Here is a 12,200-nt window from a genome sequence, read left to right on the forward strand (position 1 = left end):
GGCTCTTGGCAGAACGCAACCTGTTGCAACTTCACTTTTCAGATCACGGTGTACAAGCTGTCGCGTAGACATCTGTGGACCAGGTCTGATTTTTGAGGTAAATACAGTGCAAATTGATTATCTTAAAAGTTTATATTGGACCAAAGCAATAATGTCACAAGGAAATATCTCTGATGCTAAAGCTGAAGCATCTTTCCTAATTAAAAAGCAAGTTACACTCTTCGCCCCGAATTCTGGCATTCTCCTTTTGTAGAACAACTAAAGCTAGCAGTTTGTTCACCGACATGTTGTATCTGTATTTGAGCTTTGAAAGGGCAGGTATATTCAGCAGATGGGCAGGAAATCATTCGGATTTACTGCTTAAGGAACAGGTTGTCATCTGGTGTGAGTCGTTAAAGCTGGTGGTTTTTAAAGACAATCCACTTGTTGCACTTACACTTTCAAGTGGCAAAACTACTGCAAAGACCGTGTGTCAAAGTACATTGCTTTCTGTATAAAAGTCATCCTTTTGTTGTATTGGTCCATTATTTACTACCGTTAACTGAAAATGTGAAACCAACACATAGGTCTCCTTTTATATAAAAGACCTTGAGATAATAGTAACAAACTGGATGTTATTTATTAATGTTTTGATCCAGTATGTGCTCGTCTTATTTAAAGAGATAACTGGAATGTGAACCATGTTCCTGTGATTTGTTGGTTTATTGTTTCTCATTCACATTTGTAGATATTGTGACCTATGCCTATATAATAAAAAGGATCTCATTACTATAACGTACTTTTTTAATGATGAAAACTACGTTAGCTTTGTATCGAGTTTGTCATGGCACATAACTCCGGATACTCATACGTTCACAAAATACAAAACCACCATTAAACTTTATCTACCAAAAAAACCCCCTACCCCACTTAAGCTTTGGTTACTTCCATCCCTAATGTTTTTATGGATGCATGAAAGTATTAGGATGTATGTATATCAAAATAGTTAACTAAAAAAAAAAAATTCCTTGTCATATCTGGTAGTGGCAGAGGTTATCAATGTTCAGGTTTACTGTTTGACTAAATTACTGTAATTTTTGTAAATACAGTATATACTCAATGAAATTGTGACTGGTCTAAAACATTTGTATATACATTAAAAAGCTCAAATTAACATATTCAGGTATGTTTTGTGCTTATGGGGGAAAAAATCCCTCTACCACCTTATTTTAAACGCGGTTCAGAGTAACTTCTCTGTAATGCTGGATAAGCAACAACAAATTCACACATAGTGGATGGAAACTTCTTGTCTGCAGCGTCTTACGCGTACGACTACCGCCTCTGTCCATTGCTCCAGCACAGAGCTGGGTGGAACCTGCGTGGTGTGTGTAAAGGTAGCCATAAATGACTTGCTCTAGAGACTAATACTTTTTTTCCTAGAGTTTTTATTTCCTCAAGAGCGAAGAAGCTACGTGAAGAAGCCAGTTCCCATTACTGCGAGCAGATTGTAAGAAAAGTAAGGGCTTAGCGAAAATCTGCGATGGGAAAAGACGCAGCCTTTTGTGCTCAAGAGAAAAACCCGTCAACCCAGCTGAAACAGAAGATGGTAACTTAACTTGCTTTTATGTTTTGATCTTTTTTTTTAGACAAGTCAACTCAGCTGCATATTTGTGTATTTATTGTAGGTCCAACGCTGTTTCCATCAGCAGCTGTACCAAGCTGTAAGCTTGTGTTGAAGCTCCCAGGACCTTTTTTGCTTGTTGATGGCAGCCAAAGGCTCTGTTCTTCTCTTACAGTATGGGGAGGGCGCAGTGAAAGGGTCTCTACAACATTTTCTGTCTCGAATTAAGCCCAGAAATGCTGAGACCAGACCACAGCGTTAAAAAACCCACCCATCTGCTGCCGTCACGCGGACGGAGTGCCTTGGCCAGTGTCGGCATTGCCTCTTTCACAGTCACGAATGCCCCGTGGTCCTTCAGATTGGCATTCCAAGTGGTTTTCCCAAATTAAGACATTTCGGAAACAACTTGTCACTTGCTATTCTTTCTCTACTACGTTTTGGAGCCCCACTGCCGAGCGAACGTAGCACTGAATAAAATTTTCCCGCGAAGCATTTAGCTCCTTAAGCTGGCTGTTTTAATTAGGCAGCCGCCTCGGCTCTAAATTATTGAAAATTAAGAACGATACTGGGAAAAAAAAGCTGTATCAGAGAAGACATGAAGAAAGAAGGAGGGCTGATAGGCAGAGATGGGGGATATCTAAGGAAAACCTCCCTGGGGAGGTGCATCCGAAGGGCTGTGCGGGATCTTGGGTCAAAAATGGGATCGCAAAAATCTATATATTGCTCCGAAAAAAAAAAAAGTTGTGCCCTTCTCGGTGTGGACGAGCAGAGGAGTGGGTGATGCAGACCCTGAGAAGGCACTGTGCGAGAGAAGGAGACACCTGCGCCTGTTTTTTTGGGGGCAAAAGAGGGATTTTCTGCCAAAAATGGCAAAATGGCAGCGACCGATGGGCAGGGGCTCTTTAAAACGGTATTTGTGTGTTTAAATCGTGCCTGTGCACACCTACATACAGATATTTACACACGTATACATCACATTTTAAAAATAAATGTATATTTGTGCGCGTGTATATCTTAAGCGCCAGGCCCCAAGGCCTGGCTGGAGGCCGCGAAACGCCGCCCCGTCACCATGGCGACGGGCGCCTTCCTGGTAGGCGGCGCCGGGTCACGTGGCGCAGAAGTGGGCGGGGCAAAGCGGCCGGTAGGCGGAAGTGGCGGGCGGCCACCTCAGCTCGCTTGGCGTTCAGGGCGGCGAACATGGCGGGTGTGAAAGGTACCGAGCGCTCCCGGCCCGCGGGCGGGCGGCGGCTCAGCGCTGCCGTTCGGCAGCGCTGAGCCGCCGCCCGCCCGCGGGCCGGGGTCTTCCCCCTCTGAGGGAGCGGATCTACCGCGTTGCGCGGCCGCTTTCTGGCCATCGCCTCAGCCGGGCGGGGGGCGCGGGGCTCCCGCCGTTCCCGCCTCACCGCCCGCCTTGTGCTGTTGCAGCTCTCGTGGCGCTGTCCTTCAGCGGAGCCATCGGGCTGACGTTCCTCATGCTGGGCTGCGCCCTGGAGTACTACGGGTGAGCGGGCCGCCTCCCTTCCCCAAAATTCCCCTTCTTAACATCGCTTAGTGGAGGTGTTAATCTCCTTTATTTGAGCTGTTTGGCTCTAGTGGGCTTCCAGCAGTCGCCCGCTTTCTGGCGCTTGGCAGTTTGTTGTCATTAAATACGACCTCCTGAGGCAGTTCTTGCATTTCCGTTAAAAATGAGGGAAAGCAGCTCTGTGCTTTCTCAGGAGAAGCGGCGCCATCTCCCTGAACAGTCATTTTTAACCTCGCACAGTTCTTTCCCTGCTTTTAAACACCCCTCCTCCCCAAAGGCTCCAACTGGGCTGTCCGTTGCACGTCAAAATTCCCGTGAAACTGCTAAGAGCTCCCGCACGGAGATGGGCCTGCGAGGGTGTGCCTTGTTTATCCTCCAGGATCCCTCGGATTTGGGAAAGCTCTTGGTCCCTGTCCTGCTTTCCTGTTCGCCGTGCGGTGGGAGGCGGTTTTGGGAGGCGGTGGTGGGAGCTGAAGCAGCAAAGGAATACAAATGTGAAATAAATTAATACTTGGTCGTGCAAGAGAGTGGATCCTGCTCTGGATGAGGGTTTGTGCCAGCGCACAGGGAAAATGAGGCAGGATTTCCCCGTTGGGTGAGAAAGCTTGTGGTTAAATCACGTAATCCGCTTTTCAAACCATAAAGTCAGACTATTGCGATTACTTTTTCTAAACAGAAGATACTTTTTATTGCAGCATCCGTCTAAACTGATTACGTGTTTCCTTTTTTCCCCCTCCCCAGTGTATACTGGCCTCTGTTTGTCTTAATATTTTACTTCATCTGCCCCATTCCGCACTTCATTGCCAAAAGAGTCAGTGATGACAGCGACGCAGCCAGCAGTGCCTGCAGGGAATTGGCGTATTTCTTCACAACCGGAATCGTTGTTTCTGCCTTCGGATTTCCTATCATCCTTGCACGGGTTGAAGCGGTAAGTTCTGCTGGCTGTTTTTTGTTGTAAGGCACCAGTTGCTGAGTAGAATCTGTAAGCTCACTGTTGCTGTTTGTAAAGCCTGTCTTTAATTGCCTTATTGTGGTTTCTCTAGATTCTGCTGAAAATCAGAATCTAGAAAATAAAAAATCACTCTGCTGAAATAATTGAAAAAAAAAAAAAATCACTCCGCTGAAATTTTGTCTGTCAATGCTGCTTTTTGACCTTAAAAAAGGACTGGCATGACTGAAAAGCTTTTAGCTGTTGTTTTTTGTTTTTCCAGCTTTGTTTTGATCTAGTGCAGGATATTATCTCCTCCTCCATCTCATGCCTCTCTGTGTTGCCAGCTTTTGCACCGCTGCTCATGCCACCTTCCTTATTTTTATCTCAGGATGTCTGCTTTCTCCATTTGGGATGCTGAAAACGTGGTGAATGGAGCACGTTATCAGTTAAAAGCTAAAAAGCCAAACTTCCAGAGCTGCCCTTCTGGTTTCCAAAGCACTTCCCAAGCTCACGCTTTGTCCCTTCAAAGTCTGAGGAAATTCTGCTCGCTTCTTTCCTCTTTGCTTTCTGAGCTGCTCTTCAGTGGTGAGATTTTTGTCACCTTTGTTTGCGAGGCAAAAAAACCTCTTTTTTGCCCTGGCTCCAAAACTCCCCAGCGACATTTTTATGTGTGGTGTCGGTTTTCCCCTTCGCTCTTTCAGTTTTGCTTCCAACTTGAGTGCTTAAATTTCAGTTATTTGTGATGCACGATTGCCCTGGCGCTGCTGTTTTGGTTTGAAGTGGTGGACCTGGCAGTGGGCAGAATCAGTAGTGACCACGAGGGGGAACTCATTCATAGCTATATCTTTTTAGAGCCCTTATTTGAGCGAGCTTAGTGGGTCAGATCATCAAAGCAAGCTATTTACCTCTAAAACCACGTACTGTTTTCCGTGCTTGTTCCTGGCATTTATTTGAAAGGCGGTCTTTTATTTTGTCACCTAGCCATTAAAGGAGAACGCTAGTCTCATCAAATATTCTTCTAGGACTTAGGTATGCTTGAGTGACTTGTATGGCAAGGTAATTATTTTGTTCTGAAACATATTAGCCTGTCTGAAGTGTTGCATTAATAATACCAGTGGTTTCTGACTGAATAATTACTCATGTAAATTGAGTTATTTAATGTCTGTCTTTTTTTTCTTTATGCTTTTAGCACCTTTCTGTTGTATTTTGTTGAGTTTATCTAATGCATTTAAATAACTGCCCTGAACCCGTCTTACAAGAACCGCTTTGATTGTTTCATTTCCTTGCATTTCAGATCAAATGGGGAGCCTGTGGTCTGGTGCTGGCTGGCAATGCAGTCATTTTCCTTACTATTTTAGGCTTTTTTCTTGTGTTTGGTAGAGGAGATGACTTTAGCTGGGAGCAGTGGTAGGACATCGCTCTGGTGCTGGTAATATTTTACAGCATGTATCACCATATGTGTACTCTGTGTGTATACGTGTATATATTTAACATTTGTGTGTGTGTGCACGCTGTGTGTGTGTGCATATGCATGTGGTTTTACATTATCAGACCATAACATGCTTTTTAAAAATGCATTCAGCCAAAGGGAAAAGGCCCTGGTGACAGCTGGAATCACCACTGCAAATTTGTCCCCAAATAAGTTTACAAAACAGAAGCTGTTTTACTCGTTTTTTCATTATATATGCATTAACTTTTGTTTTAATCACAGCAGTATCGTTGATATATGTGATATTGGTCAGCAAGCCTTTTGGGGTTTTTTAACCATGTCATCAAAATGGCCGATATAAAGAGTATGCTACTTGGTATCGTTCAATTTGATCAATCTTTCTGCTTTGATTAGGGATGAATGAGTACTTTTCATTTGAGTAATTGTAATTTTAGCATGTTTTTTTTCTGGATAACATAAAACCAAACATAGCTTATGCCAACTCTTTTACCAGCCAGTGAAAGAAGAAGAAAATAACTGGTTAAAAAAATCCTTCTTTCAGCTTAACAACTGTGGATGTAATTTGGGAATGATATATTTTAATGCCTCTTCAATGCTTAGAGCTGACATTCCTTCTCTTAGAAGGTTCACAAAAGAAGGAACTACTCTCAGGACACTTAGAATCACAATGTAGCGTGCAACTCTGTATTCTTAGGTGTGAAATGCCTGAATTGCAAAGAAGGGAGTGTTCTGCTGGGTAGGACTTTTTGTCTCCTCAGTTTTCACTGCTTTTAAAACATACTCGTTCAACTACTATTTTTTTTTTGTTTGTAGGAAAAGATTGTGATATTAAAACACTGTATTTTTAAACAGCATTATCTTGGTAAACAGTCACGTAATCACACCTACAAAAGTAACCTTTGTTACTGTTTTGACTTGCTAAATCCTGCAAATTGGGGAGGCATGTAGTTTTATAAAAATGCATACTGGTACAACCCTAACCCTAGAAGACATTTCAGTAATCTGTAAAGGGGTAAAAGAAGAGACACCTTAGTTTATTCTTTCATAGAAAAATGGACACAAAGAGGTTCCTGCTCTGTGAAGTAAGGAATTCCTGCATAGGGAATGTTTTAGTTCTTTAGACTAGCAGATTGCAAGTGAGTGTTTCATAGTTGTATGAGTGAGTTCACTGCTGTCACCCTGTATAGCCATGAGGGACATTATATAAGGAGATAATAGATTCCACCCTACAAGATGTGGCAGCTTCACCAACGCAGTGCTCTTTGCCCCCTAATTTGTTTGGAACTACTTATGCTGCTCTCCAAACACCCTCAGTACTCATGTGCTGCAGAATGGTGTCCTGTGGATTGCTGTGCAGAGCAAAGGTGCACAAACAGAGGAGTGTTACGTGAGTGCTCTGATACAGAAATCATTCTGTGGTCCAAGTGGCATCACTTAAGTAGAAATGGAATGTCAGGTTTCAGGAATGTGAATTACCTGTTTTAAATTTCAACTTCAGGTGTGTGCAAGGTGAACACTTCAGTGCTGAGGAATGCTGAGTAGCTGTGTTTTAGACTGAAGTGTGTCCAGGCTGTCGTTCTTGTAAAAGAAGGACATGAAAGGACAGGTTTTTTTCTGGGTGTTGATGCTTCATCACAAAGCAGGAATATACTTGGGAAGATACTGTGTGTAAACAAGTTCCCTTAGTCTCTTCCTCCTGACTTCAGATTAAGTCCGTTGGACCCTCCTGATTTGTAAAGTACTGCTGTGGAAACGATTTGTTCTAATTACAAGCCAGATTGTTCAGAGTAATCAGTTTCCATGTGTAAGTCCTGCTTTGATTCTTGATGAAGCTGCTTTTTTTTCCTCTACATGCCGTTTTTCATTCAAATTGGCGAAGTGAAACAACAACAATAATACACAATTTAAGTGCCTGATCCTATGAACACCTAATGTCATTGCTAAGAATCCTGCTTAACTCCTGTTAAAATACTCATGTGCTTGCAGAGTCAGATTCTCGAGTATTTTTACTCCTTAGAATTTATGTACCAAAGGCTGCAATGGAAGTCTACAAAACTACACAATTACTGACAAAATTTTACTTTCAAGACAGTGAGGAGATTAATTTCTCTTTAAATTAGAGCATCATTATTTGTAGAATCTCTTCCAGGTCTGTTAGCAAATAGTGTGCTTGTGCAGACTGGGATCCAGGCAGTCAACATCTGACAATCCAAAAAGCAGGACTGGAAAGTGCAGTCTGGAAGAGAGGTTGCTGCTTTGCAAAATTATTCTGCTATTCTGTATTTCCTTTGATATTACTGTGGCTGGTGGGTACCTCATGAAGTGGCAGGTGAATGTTGAATGGAAAGTCAGTGCTTTCTTTTCGCTTCTTTTTGAAGCAGCTACATGCACTAATCCTTAATGGGAACTTTGTGCAGTTTCCACCATGGACTTTTATTTTAAAATGTTTAACTTTAAATGTGTTTAACAGTGTTTAAATCACGGAAATCTTCCTTGACCTCTTTAAAAGTAAATTTCCTTGAGTGAGTCTTCGATATCAAATAGGGTAAAAAAAAAAAAAAAAAAATCAGTGCTTTTTTTTTTATCAAGAGCTTCACACAAACCTGGTGCTTTGATGGTCAGTACTGGGCATACTGTCACTATCTACCAGTAGCAATTTACTGTGGTTTCTCTGAAATTGTTTTCCGATATGGAAGTGAATACTATGTATCCAAAGTGCCTTAATTTCAATACTGTGCTGATTTTGTGGATGCATACACATGGCAATAGCACTGTGTCTCGTAATGGGCTGAGAATCTGTTACTGCATTTTGCAAAGCTTCCTTGTCAACTAACCACCTTTTCTGTAATTCACGGTGCAGTGCAGCTTTTGTAACTTTTGTAAACACTACTTCGATTTTCTGTGGTTGCCAGGCTCTTCAGATGATGAAGTATTAAAACATATTCTACTTTCCTTTTCAAACTGTCTAATAAAACTGACTTTTTGAATTGTCTAATAAACGTGTCTGATGCTTAAGTATTTGTCTATCTTAAATTTCAAGAGGTGACAACAGACTCGTGTGTGAGAGGCAAGACAAGAGAACACGTATCCAGTGGTATTTTCGTCGTGATATCATGAAGAAATTTCAGAAGCCATGATCTGATTGCAATAGGTGGAATTGCTGTTTTGGGACACACTGGAACGTACTGTAGAAGCTGTATTCAAATGTGCAGGTACATCAGAAGGACATGGAGTTGCTGGAGCGGGTCCAGAGGAGGCCATGAAGATGATCTGAGGGCTGGAGCACCTCTGCTATGGAGACAGGCTGAGAGAGTTGGGGCTGTTCAGCCTGGAGAAGAGAAGGCTCCGGGGAGACCTTCCAACACCTTCCAGTACTTAAAGGGGCTACAGGAAAGCTGGAGAGGGACTTTGGACAAGGGCATGTAGTGTGAGGACATGGGGCAACGGCTTTAAACTGAAAGAGGGGAGATTTTGATGAGATCTAAGGAAGAAATTCTTCCCTCTGAGGGTGGTGAGGCACTGGGACAGGTTGCCCAGAGAAGCTGTGGCTGCCCCATCCCTGGAAGTGTTCAAGGCCACGTTGGATGAGGCTTTGAGCAACCTGTTGTAGTGGAGGGTGTCCCTGCCCATGGCAGGGAGGTTGGAACTAGATGTTCTTTGAGGTCCCTTCCAACCCATTCTGTGATTCTATGATTCTCATCACTTTTCTCTTATGTACACAGTAAATCTGTGAGCTTTTTAAAGGCATTCAAAAAAAGATGGTGTGTAAGGTGTAGTACTTGACCTCTTCCACTTTTCTTGCTTCACAGGAATCTAGAGTAAGATGCATCTGCTCCGTCAGCACTGATGGACGGGGATGCAAGGGGCATCCAAGCTCGTTTTCTTTTCTAGATCAGTACTCCTGGAGTTAAGCTGGTGAATATATTGGGTGGGTGGTTTAGATCTCATCAGTGCCTGTGAAAATGAAGCCTGCTTAGTTATTTTATTCAGTTTGTGAAGGCACCCACCATCAGGAGAAGGTGGTTGTAGTGGTGTAGCTGGTGCTTTCTGTTTCCTGCAATGACAAGAGCCTCTGAGCTTTGGAGAAGGTGAGTATCCTTGCACCTATAGAATTATATTATTATATATAATCAGCCAGCTGCTGGCTTTGCCCTCTTGCAAAACCAGTGTTTGAGGTCGCTGCGCTGCCTGGCCCAGCTCAGGCTGTGCAAATAGAGCAACCTCAGGCTCTAGGCTTGGTTCCTGAGCTCCCGTATTTAATCTGCTTCTGGATTTGCTCATATTGTCTGTGTGGTGTATCTTTTACTTATTAAATAGAAAAAAAAAGAGCTGTTCTCTGTCAACTTATACACAGCTGGAGGAAAAAAAATTAAATATGCGTAAGAGCCTTGCACTGGTTTTGTAGTCTATTCCATCCATCAAGAAAGTGGTAACCTTCTTAACTAGTTATGACCTTGGGCAACTTTTTTAAGACTTTAATCCCATAAAATGAATGTAAACTCACTAATACCTGGGAGTTAACCAAACAAACTCGTCCTAGTAAGGCACATGTAGATTTTTATTGTTAAACTGCAAATGATGTAAAGCTCTAACATGATCTCTCTGGCCCTGATCTCAGTTGTTAACACAGCATGACTCTCAAGATCCCTGCAGGGATTCTTTTGGATCTATGCTAAAGGATGAAAAGACTGTTTCATTAAGCTGGATTCACACCAGGTACTAATGACTAATTGATTTGTTTAAGTGGCCCCTGCAAATACATGACCAGTATGTACTGGAGGGCTTTACAGGGAAGTCTCTTGATAAATATGTGAGGAAGCATTGACTGGTGAATTGTGATTAAATGTTAAAGATCAGCTGGATGCTCTTGGAGAAACATTTTCTCCAATGGCCTGTTTCTATATTTATCTCTTGTTTTATTGTTTTGCTTTGCATATTTATGTCAAGGTTTATTTCAGCTGTGTCTGAGTTATTTTCAAAAATTAGTTCCAGTTGTTTACGCCCCATGACCAGCAGTTCAGCTGGAGGTATTTCACTTTTTTTTTTGAAAGTACTACTTTCTATAGACTAGTTCTAGATTTTAATGAATATTCTGGATACTGCTTCTTTCTAATGACTCATTTTAAGTTGACTGGTTGATTGTTCCTTGCTTCCTCACCCATGAAAGATGATCATCCCTTGTCTCCCTATGCAGATGACTTTCTTCCTGCTGGCCTTCAACACTTGGAGGTCCTTATGGCCAGCTATGAGGCAGATAGTGCTGGGGAGAGGACAGGGATTATAAAAACATACCTTCTTTCCCACCCAAAAAGTCTTAGATGATAGGAGAAACATTGTTTTCATGGCTTTGTTTGATGAAGTAATTTATGTATAATGAACATAGTTCTGCAGAATTACACATAATATAATCTCGCTTGAGAGTCTTTGCATAGAGGGAAGACTTCTTCCTGGGAAACATGCTTATGACATTGCTGTCTATTAAAATGAAGAATTTCAAATACCTAGTTACAGCAGTCAGTCCTCCCAGGTGGTGTGACCCTGCTAACTTCTATTATTTCTGTTACCCCTGTATATTTCTATCAGCTGGTTGCTTGCTGACAGCTGAGCTGGCATTCAGCAGTAGGAGTTGCCTGTGATATATTGTGGTTTTAATTGCGTGTTTTCCTGGGGAATGCTTATAAAATTAACTGCTTGCTTTTGTGGAGTTTCAAAAAACCCAACACAACACACACACAAAACCCATTTTCAAGCTCAGGTTGTATATAGTACACTTGAAACGGAGAATCATAGAATCATGGAAGGGTTTGGGTTGGAAGGGACCTTAAGACCATCCAGTTCCAACCCCCTGCCATGGGCAGGGACACCCTTCACTACACCAGGTTGCCCAAAGCCCCATCCAACCTGGCCTTGAACACTGCCAGGGATGGGGCAGCCACAGCTTCTCTGGGCAACTTGGTCCAGTGCCTCACCACCCTCAGAGTGAAACCCTGAGATGGAGAACAGAGTGCTGAAGCTCAAAGAGAGCTCGAGGCAAAAGGGGTGTTGATGTCTCCTGGTAGATCTGGGAAGCCAGCTGAGGCTATCGATGTCTGTGAATTTTGGATTTATCACCCGCTTTGAGCTTCATTTTCCAGCGTACTGGCTAAGTGCTTTCATTTTCTTGGTCACTACGGATAAACGACAGATGCTGCTTGGATGTTTTTGTTTGCTGGAGGATTTGGGGAGAAGTTAAACGGTATGTATGGTGCCTCACAAAGCATATGCTTGGAATAAGAGCATTGATCGTGACATTTATGTTTTGCTTACCCTTTGTTGCGACTTTGATCTGGGCTTGTGATTTTGTTATTCATTTAATTCCTGCCAAAGACTGGTATTTCACAGTATAATAGGAGCCTTTGTTACCAGTCTTCTATCTTTGGAAAAAAAACAACAAAAACTACAAAAAAAGAGCCTTTACACAACACAGAAACAAAAACTGCAAGAGTTGTAACTTACTGGCCACTGATCAAGTTCTCCCTTTTTGAAGCTGGTGGGAATATGCTGTTGGGGTCAATGGGGTGAGGAAGGAGAGATGAAAGAGGCCTAATTCCATTAGATGCCAAATCCTTTAACATCTGAGGGCAATCTGGGAGCGTGCTCCGAGTCGCCGCCGCTGCGCCGAGACTGCCCATCTGGGCTGGGGCTCTGTTCTCCTGGC

The 12,200-nt window shown here is 42.7% G+C and overlaps 1 protein-coding gene across 1 annotated transcript; it reads left to right on the plus strand.

The window, feature by feature from the left end:
* Window positions 1-2,771: 2,771 nt before the first annotated feature.
* Window positions 2,772-8,518, plus strand: LEPROT (leptin receptor overlapping transcript). The gene is made up of 4 exons (XM_086617621.1): window positions 2,772-2,813; window positions 3,026-3,101; window positions 3,864-4,050; window positions 5,348-8,518. The coding sequence occupies exons 1-4, from the start codon at window positions 2,798-2,800 to the stop codon at window positions 5,462-5,464; spliced, it is 396 nt and encodes a 131-aa protein (XP_086473747.1). The 5' UTR covers window positions 2,772-2,797; the 3' UTR covers window positions 5,465-8,518.
* The last annotated feature ends 3,682 nt before the right edge of the window (window positions 8,519-12,200 follow it).

This window comes from Tauraco erythrolophus, chromosome 10 (genome assembly GCF_009769465.1).
Source record: "Tauraco erythrolophus isolate bTauEry1 chromosome 10, bTauEry1.pri, whole genome shotgun sequence".
Lineage (NCBI taxonomy): Eukaryota > Metazoa > Chordata > Aves > Musophagiformes > Musophagidae > Tauraco > Tauraco erythrolophus.

What these genes read in the sequence shown, in the direction of transcription:
- LEPROT (XM_086617621.1), top strand. An exon ending in TGCGCCCTGGAGTACTACGG is followed by an intron (nt 3,102 to 3,863) that starts GTGAGCGGGCCG and finishes CCCCCTCCCCAG; the next exon opens with TGTATACTGGCCTCTGTTTG. An exon ending in TCCTTGCACGGGTTGAAGCG is followed by an intron (nt 4,051 to 5,347) that starts GTAAGTTCTGCT and finishes CTTGCATTTCAG; the next exon opens with ATCAAATGGGGAGCCTGTGG.